We start from the raw sequence: 22,784 nt of genomic DNA on the forward strand, positions 1-22,784 counted from the left end.
GTAACAAGGGCAGATTTCACAGCTGCTCTGTTCCCAAGTTTGTGACTGACAGCCTGGAGTTTGAAATCTGCTTCATAACCGTGTCTCTTAACAGGTGCCATTTATGGTCCTTATGCACACGTAAGGTAATCCAACTTCAGTAACCCTGCAAACGCCACTGTCTTCATTTATGTTGGAAGTGATAACAGAGCTGTACGTTTTAATTAGTTTCAAAAGTCTCTGTCAGAACATGGTATGAAATGTTTAGGTGGAAACTAGCGAGCTAACTTCCTGTTAACTTCTAACTCCGTTAAATTTAATAAATTCTGTTTTCATGGATGTAAAACGTAATTGTTACACCCGATAAAGCAGCAACGCTGATGATTTAATTAAAGATGAAAGAATTTAGACCGTTTTTAACTCTTAGTGTTCGTTTGACTTTGGGACCTGAAATGGACGGAGTTTTGGACCCAGATTACTCCGCGAAGCTCCTCACTACAGCAGCCGTAATGCTCTGACAAGCCATCAAGCAGTGCGGCTTACCAAAGTTGTGCTAAAACATTTTTTAACAGATTCCTGCACGCAGAAATCGGTTCGAGGTCAGTAAGCACAACCAGAATTCATACATAAGGCACACTCTCGATTTCTGAGAAAATTAAAGGATTTTTTTTGTGGAAAATACGTTATACAGAAGAAAAGAATATATATCGTTACCGCACATGCTTCAAATTATATTGCGATATGGATTTTAGGCCATATCGCCCAGCCCTACTCAAAAGGTCTCATCAAGTCCCGATTTAATTCGATTGATGCTGTGTTATCAGTGTTTGCATTGATAGCATGGCTGTGGTGTCATATCAGTGTATGCTCTCGATGTTTGCCGATATCAAACTGTGGTATGAGGACCACTGTGGGTTAATCTTTGTAGTGATACTCACTCCGTTTTTTTATTTAGACCTGGTTTAATTCGGGCATAGTTAAATATTTGTATATAATCCCAGCAGCTGTCAGACTCTATAACAGGGGTCACCAGCCTCCAGAACCATCGCGTTCAGTTACAGAGTCGGTGTGTCCACGGTGTGCCAGATCATCCCCCAGGTAGCGACGGCCATCTGGGACTGTCTAGTGGACGACTTCATGGCTGTGCCTTCACCTGGAGACTCATAGAGAAAGTATATACAGTGGTCCCTCATTTATTGCAGCAGGGTTTCTCAGAATAACTAGCCCCTCGCCACACACTTTATACACTTTATTTATTTATTTTTTTACACACACACACATGAAGATTAGTCACAGTTCTCACAAGTTGATTCTCACAGTGCAAACCTTTGTAGATTTCAAAACGTAAAAGTATCATTATGCCGTGTTTTTTCTTCGCCTTCCTGCAACTTTGGTGCGTCTTTTTCCCTCCAGGAGTGATGATGTCATCATCACTCCATAAGCCAATATCACATGACATTTATGAACAGGGATATCTCTTTTTAACTTTTTTCAATTTAACGTAATATTTAAGTGTTTCTTAGTTTTAGACTAGTTGGTTAGTCTATTTCAATGTTTTAAACCATATCCCAGGTTTTTACTTCACCATTTATGGAGTTTTAACAATCAAATAAAAGACAGAGCTTAATTCTGTAAAGATTAGATGAAAAATACTCAAAGGATAAATTCAATTGGTTTATTATTTTGTTACATAAGTTGAAAAAAGTAAAACAAGTAACTACAGAAACAACATAAAAGGAAACTTAAACAATCAAATAAATAAATGAAGGGGGGGGGGGGGAGAAGGGGTAAGGGGGGAAGGGGGGAAGGGAGGAGGAGAGAAAACCCCAACAATCCCCTCTGAGCAAGCACTAGGCGACAGTGGGGAGGAAAAACTGCCTTTTAACGGGCAGAAGCCTCCAGCAGAACCAGGCTCAGGAGGGGGCAGTCAACTGCTGGGACTGGTTGGGGGGGGGTGAGGGTGAAAAAAAGAAAAAAGATTAAGAAGGTAGGGAATATGTGTTAGGAGAGAAAGGGAGAGGGGGGACAGGAGAGGTGAAAATTAAGATGGATCACAGGTGGAGGAGGACGAGGCTAAATCATCTGAATAACCAGCAGACGCCTCTTTTCTTCATTTCCAGGTATTTTTCCATGAGCGCTTTTTTCTCCAGGATAAGGGTTCTCAACTGATCGTTTGTTTCTGCATTTTGCTCCTCGAGTTGCTTGCATCTTTGCTCCATTTCTTTTAATCCTGCTTGTTCTTTTCTAGGCTTTTCTTTCGGGTCTTCGTATGTTGCCTCCTCCATTTGATTTGCCTTGCACATGTCTGTATTTCTCTCTTGTTTTTTCTTGTGCATCTCTTCTATCAGGTCAATTTTTCTCTTGAATACTTGATGCATAAGCAGCAGGTATTCATATTTTTTCTCTTGTTGTTGCTTTTGTGCCTGCATTTCACTTATTTGGCTCTTCAAGTCACTGACCCTCAACAACATCTCATTCATGAGCTCTGAGTGTTTTTTCCTCATTCCATCGATCGTACACTGCATCTCTGAACATTGTCTTTCCAGTATTTCCTTTTCTCTTTCCAGGTCAGGTGTTTTCTCCCTCATTTCATTACAAAATTCTCGCAGTTCTAGATTCCTTCTCTCAAAGTCCTGGAGAATACGTTTTTCTTCTTCCTGTTTCTCTTTTTCTTCAAGAAGCTCTTTATTTTTGCACTCTGTTTCATCAAACCTGACTTTCAGCTCTACGTACATTTCCCTCATGGCTTTGAGTTTGTCCTCCATTGGTATTTCTGTTTCTCTTTCCAGTTCAGGTGTTTTCTCCCTCATTTCATTACAAAATTCTCGCAGTTCTAGATTCCTTCTCTCAAAGTCCTGGAGAATACGTTTTTCTTCTTCCTGTTTCTCTTTTTCTTCAAGAAGCTCTATATTTTTGAACTCTGTTTCACCAAACCTGACTGCCAGATCTACGCACATTTCCCTCATGTCTTTGAGTTTGCGCTGCAATCGTATTGTCTTTTTTCTTTCCAGTTCAGATGTTTTTTCCTTCATTTCATTACAAAATTCTCGCAGTTCTAGATTCCTTCTCTCAAAGTCCTGGAGAATACGTTTTTCTTCCTCCTGTTGCTTTTTTTCTTCAAGAAGCTCTTTCAGTTTGTGCTCCATTTGTACTTCCTGTTCAGTCTTCTGTTGGCGGATTTTTTCAATTGTTTTCTCAGCTTCATCGAGCTTTCCTTGAAGTATGTGTATCTCCTCAATAGTAGCTTTCTTTCCTTGAAGCTGGGCAGATGTTTCTTTTAATTCAGCACTCTGTGTTCCCGATGAAAAAATACGGGAAAAAAAATTCTTTCGTCCTTGACCAAACTTCATTCCCTCATTGATAATTTTTATATCAGGCTGCCGTTGCTGTTTTCCTTCCAGGTCTTTATTTCGTGCTTCCAATTGTCTGCACTTCTCCTCTAGTTGAAGCTTCTCTTCTTCAATTTGTTTAACTTTGTCATGGAGGTCAGAGTTTTCCTTCTGACTTTCCTGTAATGCCCTTTGGATTGATAAGACAACATCCATGGTTATTTCTCCTGAAGAGATTGGCTGGCCAGACCACGAAGGAGAGGCAGCATTATTTATTTTTCTTTGTCGGCGTTTTCGTCCCATGTTGGAGCCTGTGCACAGTGACTCTGAAAAGGCTTAGAAATATTTGCAAATGTATCTCGTGTCGAACGTTTGAAGTCTGCGAACAAACTGCTTTAAAATTGCTGCTTCTGATCCCTATTTATAGACTTCAGAACTTCAAAGGATCAAAGGTATTAATGATGTCACATCTTGTGACATCATCATTCCGTAAGCCAATCAGATTGTCACATGACATTTTAAAATGGGGATGGTTTTTTTTGTTTTTTTGTTGTTTTTTTTTAAAGTTTTTTTTGCAGTTTTCACCATTTGCTCCAGGAGCTGCGCCTGGATGACGGCCGCTTTCAGCGGTACTGTAATGTTTGCATGCCTCAAACATTAATGATGACACCTTCAGTATTTCTCAGTTCCATTCTTTAATTCTCAGGCTTGCAGCGGCAACACAGTCTGCAGCGCTAACTTGTTCATCTACCGTTTTCTGTTGTCTCCTTTTTCTATATCCTCCTTCTGCCTTACATTCGACCTTTCAAAATAAAAGTTCTGTAAACATCACAATCACCTCCTTTCTTTTTTTCTTTAACAAACTTAGGTACTCAGTGAGGTGAATTATTAATCTGAACCTATGATAACAACACCTAATAAAATTACTGAACGTTCTTATTACTTGAGTTTCTCCACACCTAAACATCACTTAAACAGCACTGCATTTGCGCAGATCTCTGACTAATCACTATCAACATTCAACACTAGAATACTGGTTACAGTGTTAGATTCAGGAACAACAAACATGTTACACGCAGCGTAACCTTTAACGGGTCACTCAGATATTCAAGTCTTAGATCTGATGTAATCAGACAGATGCATAGGTACGCGTCTGTTTGATCTGACTGGGTATCTGGGCTTGTCGTGTTGTGTGTTGTTAAGGCAGGGTCGACATGCCGTCCAGGTGGGGCATCTTCAAGTCCATGTCTGATTTTCTTGAAGCATGAGGCATTCCTGACAATTGAGTGTCCATCCCTTGTAGCTGTAATTTCAGAACCCTTAACTTTAGTCACTTTATAGGGTTTTGCATTGTATGGTGTGGATAATTTGTTGTGCTTGGGTTGGCGATGCAGCACTGTGTCACCCACACTTAGTGAGTGTGGTCTGGCGCGACGAGTTGCATCTGCGATCACCTTCATCTTGATCTTTGCACTATCATCCCTTGCTCTCACTTCAGCATCTGAACACTTCCGTGGAGTGGTGTTAACGAAAGGGAGCTTGGTGTATAGCTGGCGTTGAAACAGTATTTCAGCTGGTGAGCTCGCTGTTGTGCAATGAGGTGTAGATCTGTACTCACGAAGAAAGATGTTTAGTTGCTGTCTCCATGGAGAATACGTTGTCAATGACTGGGATAACAGAAGATGCTGATGTTGAGCGTACACTTTCAACGACTGGATAGCGAGAATACTCGTCTGTGATAACGAGCAGGTATTCCCCCGTAGGGAGTGGTCCATAAAAGTCTGCACTGACACTGTGCCAGGGCGTTTCGGGTAATGGTGACATCTGCAGAGGGTCAGTGTGTCTGACAGGTGTGCTAGCTTGGCATGGCAGACAGTTTTGAGCTGCAGATTCTGCTTTCCGATCGATCTCTGGGAACCATACTTTGGTACGTGGCAGCGCTTTGGTCTTGACGATACCCTGGTGCCCTTCGTGTGCCAGTTGTATTGCTCTTTCTTGTAGGACAGTTGGAATAATTATCCTCGTGCCTCTGAATATGAAGTCAGATGAGTCAGCTACTGTTAGTTCACTTTGAACATGTTTGAATGATTTCAAAATGTCAGCATGCTGGGATTTATCTGTTAGATGCCACGTGTTGTTCCTGATGTGACCGATGACTTCCTGCAGAACCTGGTCTTTCAGAGTCTCTGTTTTTATCTCGTGAAGTGTCATGGCTTTTGGGGTGGAGTGATAAGAGAAGAAATTGACATACTCTTCTGCAACCTTACATGCACGAGCACTTTCATTCTCCTGTGTTGGCACTGGATGACGTGACATAAAGTCAGCTGGATTATCAGCTCCTTTTCTGTATTCCACTCGGAAGTTATATGGCTGAAGTCTCAGTCCCCATCTTTCTATTCTGGCAGGTGGTTTTGATCTTGGGTTATTCCAGATGATTTTGAGTGCCTTGTGATCGGTCACCAGTGTGAATGGATGTCCATAAACATACAAATGGAAATGTTCGCAACTCCACACAATGGCGAGTGCTTCTTTCTCAGTCTGCGAGTATCTTGTTTCCACATCACTCAGTGCTCTGCTTGCATATGCAATAATGTGCTTCATCCCCTTTTCATCTTTTTGACAGAGGATGGTGCCCAGTCCTACTGGACTAGCATCAACAATCAGTTCAGTCTGTCTGCTGGGATAGAAGTAGGACATCGTCGTGTCGCTTGTGAGACTGACCTTGAGTGCCTGCAACGCAGTTTCTTGGTCTTGACCCCATGTCCAAGGGGTGGCCTTGTGTGTGAGCCTGCGCAGTGGCTCAGAGATCGATGAGAAGTCTCTGATGAACCTTGAGCAGTAATTGGCCATGCCAAGGAGACTTTTGATGTCAGCAGGTGTTTTTGGGTTGGGAGCGTGTTGAACTGCTGCAACCTTTTTAGGATCTGCTGAAACACCACCTGCAGAGAGGATGAAAACAAAAAACTCAAGTTTCGTTTTATTAAATTCACACTTCTCTCGATTCAGAGTAAGACCTGACTCTGATAGTCGCTTAAAGAGAGCTGTAAGATTGCTGTCATGATCAGCCTGGTCCCTGCCAATGACTATAATGTCATCACTGAGATTTTTGACTCCGTTCAGTCCTTGCAGCGTCTGATAAATAGCATTTTGGAACACTTCAGCTGCAGAAGAGACTCCAAAGCTCAGTCTTTTATAGCGCCGAAGTCCCAGATGGGTAGTGAACGTCGTAATGTAGCGGCTGTCAGGGTGTAATTCAAATTGGTGGTATCCTGCCCTGAGATCAAGTTTTGAGAACACCGTAGATCCATTCAGCTCATGGATTACATCATCAATCGTGGGCGTGACGTGTCGTTCTCGTTCGATTGCAGTATTTGCTTGTCTCATGTCCACACATATCCGTACGTCGTCCGGATTCTTTGGTTTTGGCAGTGTTACAATGGGTGAAACCCACGGTGTTGGTCCCGTAACCTTTTCAATCATGTCATCAGCTTCTAATTTCTGAAGTTCGTCCTCCACTTTTTGACGTAAATGAAAAGGAACACGTCTGTGTGGTTGAGAGGTTGATTTTACATCTGCGTTTATGTGCAGTTTCACTTGAAAATCTTTGAGTTTTCCAATTCCCTGGAAAAGTTCTGGGTGTTGTTCTACTAGCTTGTCTGCAACAGAACGTTGAGACTGAGAAGAGACCGCAGTGACAATATGGAGGAGTCCCAAGGCTTTTGAGGTTTCAAAACTCAAAAATATTGAAACCTCCTCCTTTAATGACAAAGAAGGAACACCTAACTGTTTTGTCTTGGTTTTCCACACTGCACCTGAATGCACCACACACAGGGAGAGACGTAGATGAGTGGTATGGGTAAATCTTGATGTCTGTAGAAGTCAACGTAGGACGTGGTGTCAGTTTGTTGTAGGTAGCTTCAGTTAAGCAGTTAGCAGTGGCCCCAGAATCGATTAGCACCGGTATCTGGGTGCCCATTACTCTGACTTCAGTATGTGGGAGTTTAGGATGTTGAGCTGTGTTCACCACATATACATAAGCGTCATCACTGCTGGATGTGTGCCCTGTCTCCACGTGTGCAGCGCTATCTGTTAGTTGATGAACAGTTTGCGGTGGCAGATTTTTCTTCTACTTCTTTCCACAATGTGTCTCTTTTCTCTTTGAGCGACATTGCTTTGCAAAATGATTGTATTTGCCACAAGAATTACAGATTTTGTCTTTGGCTGGGCAGCCTTGCTCATGAGGATATCTGCCTCCACAGTTTCGACAGCGGTTATTCGGCTGCCATGAGGGTGTCCATTTGTTTCTAGCCGTGGTGTCACGTCCTGTTTTGTGCTGTACTTTATTAACTGCAGCTGTCTTGTCAGCTTCCATCCCTGTAGCTTGCAATTCAGACAACTCACATGCACGCCCATGATTTAATAGATCATCCAACGTTAAATCAGGTTCTCTGAGTGCTTTTCTACACAGCTGTGATGATGTACAGCTTTGGATAATTTGTGTTTTGATTTCTGCAGTCATGTCTGCAAACTCACAGTTTTTGGCTAGAATCCTAAGGTTGGTGTGATAGTTGTCCAACGTTTCACCTGATTCCTGCACCGTTTTCCTGAATAGATAAATCTGATACTGCACGTTTTTCTTAGGCGCAAAGTATGCTGACAATTTCTGTTTTGTATCTGCGTACTTGTCGCCAACCGTTGCTAACGTGTCGTAAACGTCATGCACTTTTTCACCAGGCACATGCAGCAATAATGCTCTTAATCTCGCATCTCCAGTAATATTCATTGCCGTGGTGTAGTTTTCAAACCTCTGAAGCCATTTCGTCCAGCGAGGTCCGACGGAACCGAGGTCGATGTCCGTGTCGAAGGGTGGAAGTGGAGTAGCGTGTGCAGCCATGTTCTTGTCTCCTAAGCTCTGGGTAGGGCAACTTCCTTCGTCTTGCTTTGGTTGTAACCTTTACTCTCGTCGCCAATGTAATGTTTGCATGCCTCAAACATTAATGATGACACCTTCAGTATTTCTCAGTTCCATTCTTTAATTCTCAGGCTTGCAGCAGCAACACAGTCTGCAGCGCTAACTTGTTCATCTACCATTTTCTGTTGTCTCCTTTTTCTATATCCTCCTTCCGCCTTACATTCGACCTTTCAAAATAAAAGTTCTGTAAACATCACAGGTACCACCGTCTTTCCCTCGCCCAGTTTGAGGGCGAGTAGGGGTGGGCGATATAAACGATATCTGATAGAAACGATATAAATTTGGCCAACAATAGAGATTTTGATTATACCGCTCTATCCGATAGCGCATGTTGATGATGTCATCAAGCTGCGCCTGTTTTGGTCGAAAGCATAGCGGCGGCTAAAACCATTAAAATCTGCAAATTATGGCGGGCGACAGTCATAGCAAAGAGATGAAGCACTTTTGAAATATGGGGAAATATCAAACTTTCAACTTGCTCTCCTCTGATACTTGGTCCTCTTTTACTCCCGTTACATTACAAGACATCAGAGGCCTGCTTTGTCATATAAAACAGACTTCAAGCCCCCTTGATGTCCTTCCATCTTCATTTTTCACTAGTGTGTTTGATTCAATTTTCAGAGTTTCAGTCAGGTTTCAGAGTTCATCACAGCACAGAAACAGCTTTAGTGAAGGTTACAAATGATCTTCTTATGGCCTCTGACAGTGGACTCATCTCTGTGCTTGTCCTTCTTGACCTTAGTGCAGCATTCGATACTGTTGACCATAATATCCTATTAGAGCGATTAGAACATGCTGTAGGTATTACAGGTATTGCACTGCAGTGGTTTGTATCATATCTATCTAATAGACTCCAATTTGTGCATGTAAATGGAGAGTCCTCTTCACACACTGAGGTTAATTATGGAGTTCCACAGGGTTCAGTGCTAGGACCAATTCTGTTTACATTATACATGCTTCCCCTAGGCAGCATCATTAGAAGACATAGCATACATTTTCACTGCTATGCAGATGACACCCAGCTCTATCTGTCCATGAAGCCAGATAACACACACCAATTAGTTAAACTGCAGGAATGTCTTAAAGACATAAAGACTTGGATGGCCACTAACTTTCTGCTTCTTAACTCAGATAAAACTGAGGTCATTGTACTCGGCGCTGAAAAGCTTAGAAATATGGTATCTAAGCAGATTCTTACTCTGGATGGCATTACCTTGGCCTCCAGTAACACTGTGAGGAACCTTGGAGTCATTTTTGACCAGGATATGTCCTTCAACGCACATATTAAACAAATATGTGAGACTGCGTTCTTCCATTTGCGCAACATCTCTAAAATTAGAAATATCCTGTCTCAGAGTGACGCTGAAAAACTAGTTCATGCATTTATTACTTCCAGGCTGGACTACTGCAATTCATTATTATCAGGATGTCCAAAAAACTCACTGAAAAGCCTTCAGTTAATCCAAAATGCTGCAGCAAGAGTACTGACAGGGACTAGAAAGAGAGAGCATATTTCTCCTGTTTTGGCTTCCCTTCATTGGCTTCCTGTTAAATCCAGAATTGAATTCAAAATCCTGCTCCTCACATACAAGGTCTTAAATAATCAGGCCCCATCTTATCTTAATGACCTTGTAGTACCATATCACCCTATTAGAGCACTTCGCTCCCGCTCTGCAGGCCTACTTGTTGTTCCTAGAGTATTTAAAAGTAGAATGGGAGGGAGAGCCTTCAGTTTTCAGGCCCCTCTTCTGTGGAACCAGCTTCCAGTTTGGATTCGGGAGACAGACACTATCTCTACTTTTAAGATTAGGCTTAAAACTTTCCTTTTTGCTAAAGCATATAGTTAGGGCTGGACCAGGTGACCCTGAATCCTCCCTTAGTTATGCTGCAATAGATGTAGGCTGCCGGGGGATTCCCATGATGCATTGAGTTTTTCCTTTCCAGTCACCTTTCTCACTCACTATGTGTTAACAGACTTCTCTGTATTGAATCGTATCTGTTATTAATCTCTGTCTCTCTTCCACAGCATGTCTTTTATCCTGTCTTCCTTCTCTCACCCCAACCGGTCGCAGCAGATGGCCCCGCCCCTCCCTGAGCCTGGTTCTGCCGGAGGTTTCTTCCTGTTAAAAGGGAGTTTTTCCTTCCCACTGTCGCCAAAGTGCTTGCTCATAGGGGGTCATATGATTGTTGGGCTTTTCTCTGTATCTATGAAGCGCCTTGAGGCGACATTTGTTGTGATTTGGCGCTATATAAATAAAATTGAATTGAATTGAATCAATTGGCCCCTGTATTGTGGAAATGATAAATACTTCTCTTCATACTGGCTCAGTCCCCAGCTTCTTTAAACAAGCTATTGTTGAGCCAATATTAAAGAAACCTCAGCTGGATCCATCTCTTCCTAACAGTTATAGGCCAATATCCAAATTGCCCTTTATATCGAAAAATTTTAGAAAAACTAGTACTAGAACAACTTAACTATTTCCTGGATAAAAATGCTGTTATGGACACTTTCCAGTCTGGTTTTCGTAAATTGCATTCCACTGAAACGGCCTTACTTATAGTATCTAGTGATATCTTGATGGCAGCAGACTCTGGAGAGTACACAGTGCTCGTGCTAGTCCTGTTGGATCTCAGCTCTGCTTTTGACACTGTAGATCACAGTATCATGATAAACAGACTCGAGAACTTGTTTGGGATTACTGGTGTTGTTTTAAAATGGTTTATATCATATCTGTCTGAGAGATCTTTTACTGTTTGCATGAATCATGTCACATCACAATCAACAGTTTTGCCGTGTGGGGTACCTCAGGGATGTGTCCTGGGTCCAATTCTCTTTTTACTTTATGTATTTCCCCTAGGCCAAATTATTAAGCGCTATAAATATATCTCCTATCATCTCTATGCTGACGACATCCAACTATACTGTTCCTTCAAAATGTCTGAGTTTTATAAATTGTCTAATTTAAGTAATTGCCTGACAGAAATCAACAAATGGTTATATGACAATTTTCTCCAACTAAACTCTGATAAAACAGAAACTCTAATTATTGCTCCAGACCACAGAAATTAGACAGCATATCAGCTTCTTAGACCCTTCTGTAAAATCAAGCCTTAGAAATCTTGGTGTCATATTTGACAGCTCGATGTTGCTCGAGCAGCATTCTAAGCAGCTGGTCCGAAACTGTTTTTATCATTTACGGAATATCTCTAAACTCAGACTAATGGTATCAAAGCTTGAACCTGAGATGATTATTCATGCTTTTATTTCTTCTCGTTTAGACTATTGTAATGGCCTTTTTACTTGTTTTAACAAATCAGCCTTAAATCATCTTCAGACTGTGCAGATTGCTGCAGCACGTCTCTTAACAGGCACAAAGAGAAGATCACATATCACTCCAGTCTTGGCCTCCCTTCACTGGTTGCCTGTAAATTTTAGGTTTCATTTTAAAATTTTACTTCTAACCTTTAGGGCCCTACATGGTCAGGCTCCTCAATATTTATCTGACCTGCTGAAACCACATACATCTTCTCGGGCTTTAAGGTCATTAGATCAGAGACTGCTGGTGGTACCGCGCACTCGTTTTAAAACTCGTGGTGATCGGGCCTTTCAGACTGCGGCACCACGGTTGTGGAATTCTCTCCCGCTGTCTCTTCGCTGCACGGACTCCATTGATTCTTTTAAGAAACAGCTGAAGACATTTTTATTTAGAAAAGCATTTGATTAATTTCTTCTTATGCTGTTTTTATAGTTTTATTGTTTTTCATTGTTTTATTTACTGTTATATTGTTTTTATATTCCCATTTCCTGTGTTGTAAAGCACTTTGTGATTTTTATCTGTGAAAAGCGCTATATAAATAAATTTTACTTACTTTACTTACTTACTTGCAGTATATTAATAACTAACCTCGTATTGTGGATGAATAATCTCAGTTGTTCTCCTGACTGAAGTTTGGCCAGTGTATAGCATCCTGCTATGCGATTGCATTTGTCCCTGACCACCAGAATCTGTCACGTTAACTTTTAATGAGTGGAAAAAAGTTGGCGTTCATCCTCCAGCTTCACTGTGCTAATGTTATGCTAACATAGCTGTGTCGCTAGCAATCACGTAGCACATCATTATATACCAGGTAATCCAACTTCAGTAACCCTGCAAACGCCACTGCTGTTTAGTTTTCTGTCTTCATTTATGTTGGAAGTGGTAGCAGAGCTGTACGTTTTAATTAGTTTCAAAAGTCTCTGTCAGAACATGGTATGAAATGTTTAGGTGGAAACTAGCGAGCTAACTTCCTGTTAACTTCTAACTCCGTTATATTTAATAAATTCTGTTTTCATGGATGTAAAATGTAATTGTTACACCAGATAAAGCAGCAACGCTGATGATTTAATTAAAGATGAAAGAATTTAGACCGTTTTTAACTCTTAGTGTTCGTTTGACTTTGGGACCTGAAATGGACGGAGTTTTGGACCCAGATTACTCCGCGAAGCTCCTCACCACGGCAGCCTTAATGCTCTGACAATCCATTAAGCAGTGCAGCTTACCAAAGTTGTGCTAAAACATTTTTTTAACGTTTTTTAAACAATTTTTGCATGCAGAAATCGGTTCGAGGTCACCAGAATTCATACATAAGGCACACTCTCGATTTTTGAGAAAATTAAATGATTTTTTTTGTGGAAAATACGTTATACAGAAGAAAAGAATATATATCAGTGATTAGAGCTGGGCGATAGAACAATAACGATATGTATTGCGAAATACCTTTTTCTCGATAGAAAAATTAAATTATTGCGATAGACCTCATCTTTCTCTCTCTTCCTCTCTTATAAAAAATGAATAGCCAATACAAATTAAGTAGTGCAGAGCCGAACCAATCACAGCCGCAGCATCACGTCATGTATCTTGTTATGTACAGCTCAAGTGCCAAGCCGCGCATGTGTATTTGTTTGGGAAGCAGCCAGCCGCCGTGAGGCCGGGTAATGGAGAAAATGAGTGTTCCGACTAGAGAAAAGTCTAGGTGACCAAGTTACCGAAGAGAGCACAGATGACGGTTCCAATGCCAGAGAGATTGTCGAAAGGAAAGGCCAGAGAAGTTCCGTAGTGTGGAGGTTTTTCGGCTATTTGAAGTCTGACAAAAAACAGAGTAACGCGCACTGTAAATTGTGCCGAAAGCATGTTTGCACAAAGTCTGGAAATACAACAAACCTTTTTTATCACCTGAAGCAGTACCACCCACGCTCAATCTCTGACTGAAAGCGCTAATTCGTCATCGAAAACAACCAGGGGAATCCCTGTGAAGCAGCAACAGTCAATTGAGTCTGCTTTCTCCAGCGTCTTACCATATGACAAAAAAGCTAAGAGACATAGCAACATAACGAATGCCATAGCTTACTGTCTTGCTAAAGACATGCTACCAATAAACACGGTCCACAATGAAGGATTCAAGCAGCTAATTAAGGTAATGGATCCTCGTTACCAACTCCTTGAACATAAACATGTCTCTCAGACAGCGCTTCCAAAGCAATATTATAAGTTAGTCAATTTTGTCTCTTCTTCTGTAAAATAAACTAAGATTTATTTTTAGAATTAATATTTTGTTTCTAAGTGGAACTGACAATTTAGTAGTCTGTTTTGTTTGTTCTATTTTGAAACTTAAAGGCTTTAGCGGCTACTTTTTGTGTAGTTTGTAATATTTGCCTTTATTTTGCCTAAACTGAAGCCTCATTTTAAGTACATCTGCCCTGTTGAACTTATTATGGGAAATAAATATTGAAATCAAAACAAGCTGCTGATTATTTCACATTTTACTTGTGAGCAACAGCACATTTAAATCTTACATATATAGTTATTTGGCTTATATCGTGATATATATCGTTACCGCACATACTTCAAATTATATTGCGATATGGATTTTAGGCCATATCGCCCAGCCGTACTCAAACGGTCTCATCAAGTCCCGATTTAATTCGATTTATGCTGTGTTATCAGTGTTTGCATTGATAGCATGGCTGTGGTGTCATATCAGTGTATGCTCTCGGTGTTTGCTGATATCAAACTGTGGTATGAGGACCACTGTGGGTTGATCTTTGTAGTGATACTCACTCCGTTTTTTTTATTTCGACCTGGTTTAATTCTGGTATAGTTAAATATTTGTATATAATCCCAGCAGCTGTCAGACTCTATAACAGGGGTCACCAGCCTTTCTTAAAACTGAGAGTTAGATAAAATTGTGAACAGTTTGGTTCATCTTTAGTTATATGGTTCTATCCAGCATATTCTATCTTGATATGCTGTCTTATCACAGGCTAATTTTTCAAAAATATTAACAATGATTTATGCAAGGAAAGGGCTACATACAACTCTTTATTTCTATTAATGTCTTACTTCATTCCTACCTGATTGACATGTTTAGGAATTATGAGTGATTGGCTCACTGTAGTGGTAAAAGTTGCTACCAATCAAATTATGATATGTTAAAGTTAAAACAAAACACAACTGACTGTTTTATATTATATCTAATATATATTATGTAATTATCCTTATAATTACAAAATGTTTTATGTAAGATTTATGTTTTGTAATTTAAATCTGACATCACAAAAGTATTTTGGAGTTTGAATATTTTGTAATTTTTTGTAATTTTGTAACTGCAGTACACATAATATTAATTTTGAACAATTTTGTCCAGGTTCCTTGACACCAGGGACTCCTCCAGGACCATCTCGTTCAGTTACAGAGTCGGTGTGTCCACGGTGTGCCAGATCATCCCCCAGGTAGCGACGGCCATCTGGGACTGTCTAGTGGACGACTTCATGGCTGTGCCTTCACCTGGAGACTCATAGAGAAAGTATATACAGTGGTCCCTCATTTATTGCAGCAGGGTTTCTCAGAATAACTAGCCCCTCGCCACACACTTTATACACTTTATTTATTTATTTTTTTTACACACACACATGAAGATTAGTCACAGTTCTCACAAGTTGATTCTCACAGTGCAAACCTTTGTAGATTTCAAAACGTAAAAGTATCATTATGCCGTGTTTTTTCTTCGTCTGCCTGCCACTTTTGTGCACCTTTTTCCCTCCAGGAGTGATGATGTCATCATCACTCCATAAGCCAATGAGATTATCACATGACATTTATGAACAGGGATATCTCTTTTTAACTGTTTTCAATTTAACGTAATATTTAAGTGTTTCTTAGTTTTAGACTAGTTGGTTAGTCTATTTCAATGTTTTAAACCATATCCCAGGTTTTTACTTCACCATTTATGTAGTTTTAACAAGCAAATAAAAGACAGAGCTTAATTCTGTAAAGATTAGATGAAAAATACTCAAAGGATAAATTCAATTGGTTTATTATTTTGTTACATAAGTTGAAAAAAGTAAAACAAGTAACTACAGAAACAACATAAAAGGAAACTTAAACAATCAAATAAATAAATGAAGGGGGGGGGGAGGGGTAAGGGGGGTAGGGGGGAAGGGAGGAGGAGAGAAAACCCCAACAATCCCCTCTGAGCAAGCACTAGGCGACAGTGGGGAGGAAAAACTGCCTTTTAACGGGCAGAAGCCTCCAGCAGAACCAGGCTCAGGAGGGGGCAGTCAACTGCTGGGACTGGTTGGGGGGAAAGGGGGGGGGGGGGGGGGTGAGGGTGAAAAAAAGAAAAAAGATTAAGAAGGTAGGGAATATGTGTTAGGAGAGAAAGGGAGAGGGGGGACAGGAGAGGTGAAAATTAAGATGGATCACAGGTGGAGGAGGACGAGGCTAAATCATCTGAATAACCAGCAGACGCCTCTTTTCTTCATTTCCAGGTATTTTTCCATGAGCGCTTTTTTCTCCAGGATAAGGGTTCTCAACTGATCGTTTGTTTCTGCATTTTGCTCCTCGAGTTGCTTGCATCTTTGCTCCATTTCTTTTAATCCTGCTTGTTCTTTTCTAGGCTTTTCTTTCGGGTCTTCGTATGTTGCCTCCTCCATTTGATTTGCCTTGCACATGTCTGTATTTCTCTCTTGTTTTTTCTTGTACATCTCTTCTATCAGGTCAATTTTTCTCTTGAATACTTGATGCATAAGCAGCAGGTATTCATATTTTTTCTCTTGTTGTTGCTTTTGTGCCTGCATTTCACTTATTTGGCTCTCCAAGTCACTGACCCTCAACAACATTTCATTCATGAGCTCTGAGTGTTTTTTCCTCATTCCATCGATCGTACACTGCATCTCTGAACATTGTCTTTCCAGTATTTCCTTTTCTCTTTCCAGGTCAGGTGTTTTCTCCCTCATTTCATTACAAAATTCTCGCAGTTCTAGATTCCTTCTCTCAAAGTCCTGGAGAATACGTTTTTCTTCTTCCTGTTTCTCTTTTTCTTCAAGAAGCTCTTTATTTTTGCACTCTGTTTCATCAAACCTGACTTTCAGCTCTACGTACATTTCCCTCATGGCTTTGAGTTTGTCCTCCATTGGTATTTCTGTTTCTCTTTCCAGTTCAGGTTTTTTGTCCTTCATTTCATTACAAAATTCTCGCAGTTCTAGATTCCTTCTCTCAAAATCCTGGAGAATACGTTTTTCTTCTTCCTGTTTCTCTTTTTCTTCAAGAAGCTCTATATTTTTGAACTCTGTTTCACCAAACCTGACTGCCAGATCTACGCACATTTCCCTCATGTCTTTGAGTTTGCGCTGCAGTCGCATTGTCTTTTTTCTTTCCAGTTCAGATGTTTTTTCCATCATTTCATTACAAAATTCTCGCAGTTCTAGATTCCTTCTCTCAAAGTCCTGGATAATACGTTTTTCTTCTTCCTGTTGCTTTTTTTCTTCAAGAAGCTCTTTCAGTTTGTGCTCCATTTGTATTTCCTGTTCAGTCTTCTGTTGGCGGATTTTTTCAATTGTTTTCTCAGCTTCATCGAGCTTTCCTTGAAGTATCTGTATCTCCTCAATAGTAGCTTTCTTTCCTTGAAGCTGGGCAGATGTTTCTTTTAATTCAGCACTCTGTGTTCCCGATGAAAAAATACGGGAAAAAAAATTCTTTCGTCCTTGACCAAACTTCATTCCCTCATTGATAATTTTTATATCAGGCTGCCGTTGCTGTTTTCCTTCCAGGTCTTTATTTCGTGCTTCCAATTGTCTGCACTTCTCCTCTAGTTGAAGCTTCTCTTCTTCAATTTGTTTAACTTTGTCATGGAGGTCAGAGTTTTCCTTCTGACTTTCCTGTAATGCCCTTTGGATTGATAAGACAACATCCATGGTTATTTCTCCTGAAGAGATTGGCTGGCCAGACCACGAAGGAGAGGCAGCATTATTTATTTTTCTTTGTCGGCGTTTTCGTCCCATGTTGGAGCCTGTGCACAGTGACTCTGAAAAGGCTTAGAAATATTTCCAAATGTATCTCGTGTCGAACGTTTGAAGTCTGCGAACAAACTGCTTTAAAATTGCTGCTTCTGATCCCTATTTATAGACTTCAGAACTTCAAAGGATCAAAGGTATTAATGATGTCACATCTTGTGACATCATCATTCCGTAAGCCAATCAGATTGTCACATGACATTTTAAAATGGGGATGTTTTTTTTTGTTTTTTTTGTTTTTTTTTTAAGTTTTTTTGAGTTTTCACCATTTGCTCCAGGAGCTGCGCCTGGATGACGGCCGCTTTCAGCGGTACTGTTATGTTTGCATGCCTCAAACATTAATGATGACACCTTCAGTATTTCTCAGTTCCATTCTTTAATTCTCAGGCTTGCAGCGGCAACACAGTCTGCAGCGCTAACTTGTTCATCTACCGTTTTCTGTTGTCTCCTTTTTCTATATCCTCCTTCTGCCTTACATTCGACCTTTCAAAATAAAAGTTCTGTAAACATCACAATCACCTCCTTTTCTTTTTTTCTTTAACAAACTTAGGTACTCAGTGAGGTGAATTATTATTCGGAACCTATGATAACAACACCTAATAAAATTACTGAACGTTCTTATTACTTGAGTTTCTCCACACCGAAACATCACTTAAATAGCACTGCATTTGCGCAGATCTCTGACTAATCACTATCAACATTCAACACTAGAATACTGGTTACAGTGTTAGATTCAGGAACAACAAACATGTTACACGCAGCGTAACCTTTAACGGGTCACTGAGATATTCAAGTCTTAGATCTGATGTAATCAGACAGATGCATAGGTACGCGTCTGTTTGATCTGACTTGGTATCTGGGCTTGTCTGTTAAGGCGGGGTCGACATGCCGTCCAGGTGGGGCATCTTCAAGTCCATGTCTGATTTTCTTGAAGGATGAGGCATTCCTGTCAATTGAGTGTCCATCCCTTGTAGTTGTAATTTCAGAACCCTTAACTTTAGTCACTTTATAGGGTTTTGCATTGTATGGTGTGGATAATTTGTTGTGCTTGGGTTGGCGATGCAGCACTGTGTCACCCAGACTTAGTAAATGTGGTCTGACGCGACGAGTTGCATCTGCGATCACCTTCATCTTGATCTTTGCACTATCATCCCTTGCTCTCACTTCAGCGTCTGAACACTTCCGTGGAGTGGTGTTAACGAAAGGGAGCTTGGTGTATAGCTGGTGTTGAAACAGTATTTCAGCTGGTGAGCTCGCTGTTGTGCAATGAGGTGTAGATCTGTACTCACGAAGAAAGATGTTTAGTTGCTGTCTCCATGGTGTGCCCTGCATCTCGGCAACTCTCAGTGCTTTGCATAGGGTTCTCGTAAATCTCTCAGCAATGGCGTTCGCCTGAGGCCAACAAGGTGTGATTTTGCGACGATGAAATCCTAGGTAGTCTGCAAACTGTGAGAAAGCCTCACTGTTAAAAGGAGGACCATTGTCAGTTTTTACTGTCCTTGGGATTCCAAACATGGAGAACACTTTGTCAATGACTGGGATAACAGAAGATGCTGATGTTGAGCGTACACTTTCAACGACTGGATAGCGAGAATACTCGTCTGTGATAACGAGCAGGTATTCCCCCGTAGGGAGCGGTCCATAAAAGTCTGCACTGACACTGTGCCAGGGCGTTTCGGGTAATGGTGACATCTGCAGAGGGTCAGTGTGTGTGACAGGTGTGCTAGCTTGGCATGGCAGACAGTTTTGAACTGCAGATTCTGCTTTCCGATCGATCTCTGGGAACCATACTTTGGTACGTAGCAGCGCTTTGGTCTTGACGATACCCTGGTGCCCTTCGTGTGCCAGTTGTATTGCTCTTTCTTGTAGGACAGTTGGAATAACTATCCTCGTGCCTCTGAGTATGAAGTCAGATGAGTCAGCTACTGTTAGTTCACTTTGAACATGTTTGAATGATTTCAAAATGTCAGCATGCTGGGATTTATCTGTTAGATGCCACGTGTTGTTCCTGATGTGACCGATGACTTCCTGCAGAACCTGGTCTTTCAGAGTCTCTGTTTTTATCTCGTGAAGTGTCATGGCTTTTGGGGTGGAGTGATAAGAGAAGAAATTGACATACTCTTCTGCAACCTTACATGCACGAGCACTTTCATTCTCCTGTGTTGGCACTGGATGACGTGACATAAAGTCAGCTGGATTATCAGCTCCTTTTCTGTATTCCACTCTGAAGTTATATGGCTGAAGTCTCAGTCCCCATCTTTCTATTCTGGCAGGTGGTTTTGATCTTGGGTTATTCCAGATGATTTTGAGTGCCTTGTGATCGGTCACCAGTGTGAATGGATGTCCATAAACATACAAATGGAATTGTTCGCACCTCCACACAGTGGCGAGTGCTTCTTTCTCAGTCTGCGAGTATCTCGTTTCCACATCACTCAGTGCTCTGCTTGCATATGCAATAATGTGCTTCATCCCCTTTTCATCTTTTTGACAGAGGATGGCGCCCAGTCCTACTGGACTAGCATCAACAATCAGTTCAGTGTGTCTGCTGGGATAGAAGTAGGACATCGTCGTGTCGCTTGTGAGACTGACCTTGAGTGCCTGCAACGCAGTTTCTTGGTCTTGACCCCATGTCCAAGGGGTGGAGCGCAGCGGCTCAGAGATCGATGAGAAGTCTCTGATGAACCTTGAGCAGTAATTGGCCATGCCAAGGAGACTTTTGATGTCAGCAGGTGTTTTTGGGTTGGGAGCGTGTTGAACTGCTGCAACCTTTTTAGGATCTGCTGAAATGCCACCTGCAGAGAGGATGAAACCAAAAAACTCAAGTTTTGTTTTATTAAATTCACACTTCTCTCGATTCAGAGTAAGACCTGACTCTGATAGTCGCTTAAAGAGAGCTGTAAGATTGCTGTCATGATCAGCCTGGTCCCTGCCAAAGACTATAATGTCATCACTGAGATTTTTGACTCCGTTCAGTCCTTGCAGCGTCTGATAAATAGCATTTTGGAACACTTCAGCTGCAGAAGAGACTCCAAAGCTCAGTCTTTTATAGCGCCGAAATCCCAGATGAGTAGTGAACGTCGTAATGTAGCGGCTGTCAGGGTGTAATTCAAATTGGTGGTATCCTGCCCTGAGATCAAGTTTTGAGAACACCGTAGATCCATTCAGCTCATGGATTACATCATCAATCGTGGGCGTGACGTGTCGTTCTCGTTTGATTGCAGTATTTGCTTGTCTCATGTCCACACATATCCGTACTAGGGCTGGGCAAAACGATTATTTTCCTAAGCGATGAATCTAGCGATTAATTTTTCGATGCATCGATTAATCTAACGATTCATTTTTTAATCCGATTCGATTTCGATTCGATTCGATTAACGATTTTTTTCCCCATTATTTGACTTGTATAGCAATTTCACATTTACTAATTTATGTATATAAATGAAAAACACAAATTTATTCATTTGAAGACCTTTTAATAAAAAACAAATTGCAAAATAAAGTTGTAGAGGTCGTACAATCAATACAATAGAGATAGCATTTAACAAGAAATGAAATGTGCAAACATATATAAAAGGAAAAGTTAGCAAAACATTTCAAATAAATAGCAACAATGGTGTCTTTAAACAAACAAAATGTAACATTCACTTTGCATTCTGCCAAAAAGTGCTCTCCATTCACAAAACAAAATCCACAATAACATTGTAGTACAATCTTCTGTTTTTAACAAAAAATTAAATGTTGTGCAAACAAATATAACAAAGGAAATCATAGCAAAAAATTAATAATATACAAACAGCAGCAATGGCGTCTTTGAACAAATAATGAAATGACAAGTTACCCCTAAGTAGGACTCTGTGACCAGACTTGCCCAAGCATCAGTGGTAAGGGAGATTTTGGATGTGGCCTCTTTTAGTTCATTCCTTAGTTTCTCCACTGAAGTTTCATACTTTCTCTCCATCATGCTTGTAAAATGACGCCTAGACGGCAGAGTGTAACCTGTTGGAAAGTGGTGAATCCCTCACCCACAGCAAGTGGTCTCTTGTCTTTTAAAATCATAGATAAGACGCTCTCGGTAAGTACAGCCACGTCCTGGGGTGTGCATGGTGTACTTCTTCTCTGACAGTAGTCCTCCAGACTTTTCTGTTTGTTCCTGAAACCATAAATCGCACACAGATGAAGTCGAATAATTACAAAATAATTATATGGAAAGCATATATATATATATATATATATATATATATATATATATATATATATTAGGGGTGCAACGATACACAAAATTCACGGTTCGGTTCGGTTCGATACTTTGGTGTCACGGTTCGATATTTTTTCGATACACAAAAAAATGTTCATGCCTTTTTATTAATTTGTCATTTATTAAATTTTCACGGCACATTCTGCACCACCTCTCTGTGCGTTCATCATTTGTTTGAAGCCAGCTCACCTCCTGCAACCACTTTTCCGAGAATACGCGCTTCTTTTGTGGTTCGGACTCCTGACATTTCTTTGGAGGTGGAGGAACACCAAAGTAATTGCTTAAAGGAGCTTCTTCGACATCTTTAAGAGTTCTAAACAAATGTCTGTCCTCCTCCTGAAAATCTTATGTATGCAAACACGCGCTGCAACTTCTTATCTTGTGCGCGTTTTTTATTTTGACAGCGAATACGCACCTGCGGACCACTTATGTGCAGCCCTGGTTATTTAGCTCGTCATATTGCAGCCACAGAAATTCTTTTGTCCATGAAACCATAAAGCTGCACTTTCTTTTTGCCTTATAGTCTGATTTGTCATAACTTTTCCGTTTTGTGGTAAGCTTTTCTTTGGCTGTCACTTCTTCACCCTGACCTGTCTTATTTGGCTCAGCAGAACTAAAATATATATCCTGCTGCTTTTACACACGCACTCACATAACGCTCAGCGATTCTCTGTGCGATCAACCTCTCACATGTTTAAGCTTGCTGCGGGAGATTTCACTTGTCATGTTTGCATAGTAAGCTAACGATTGATAAGACGATGTCAGAGGAATTAGTGCGCAAATTATCATCACTCACCAATCAGTACTGTCGCTCTCTATACACAGTTCACGCGATTGCAAAGTGAAAGCAAAAAACAAGCGCAAATTCAAACGCGATTTCAATTATGTCACATATTGACAGTGGCTCACCGATGCCAA

The 22,784-nt window shown here is 40.8% G+C and overlaps 2 protein-coding genes across 2 annotated transcripts; both read right to left on the reverse strand.

Moving 5' to 3' along the window:
• Positions 1-2,057: 2,057 nt before the first annotated feature.
• Positions 2,058-3,611, reverse strand: LOC148100807 (uncharacterized). Its single transcript, XM_087846787.1, has one exon. The coding sequence runs from the start codon at positions 3,609-3,611 to the stop codon at positions 2,058-2,060; it is 1,554 nt and encodes a 517-aa protein (XP_087702913.1).
• A 12,434-nt stretch (positions 3,612-16,045) lies between these two features.
• Positions 16,046-17,599, reverse strand: LOC148100808 (uncharacterized). The gene has a single exon (XM_087846788.1). The coding sequence runs from the start codon at positions 17,597-17,599 to the stop codon at positions 16,046-16,048; it is 1,554 nt and encodes a 517-aa protein (XP_087702914.1).
• Between the last annotated feature and the right edge of the window lie 5,185 nt (positions 17,600-22,784).

The sequence above is a fragment of the Neolamprologus brichardi genome, chromosome 10 (assembly GCF_056152115.1).
Source record: "Neolamprologus brichardi isolate AB-2024 chromosome 10, ASM5615211v1, whole genome shotgun sequence".
In the NCBI taxonomy this organism is placed as follows: domain Eukaryota; kingdom Metazoa; phylum Chordata; class Actinopteri; order Cichliformes; family Cichlidae; genus Neolamprologus; species Neolamprologus brichardi.

What these genes read in the sequence shown, in the direction of transcription:
- LOC148100807 (XM_087846787.1), bottom strand. Translation starts at nt 3,611, where the DNA reads ATGGGACGAAAACGCCGACAAAGAAAAATAAATAATGCTGCCTCTCCT.
- LOC148100808 (XM_087846788.1), bottom strand. Translation starts at nt 17,599, where the DNA reads ATGGGACGAAAACGCCGACAAAGAAAAATAAATAATGCTGCCTCTCCT.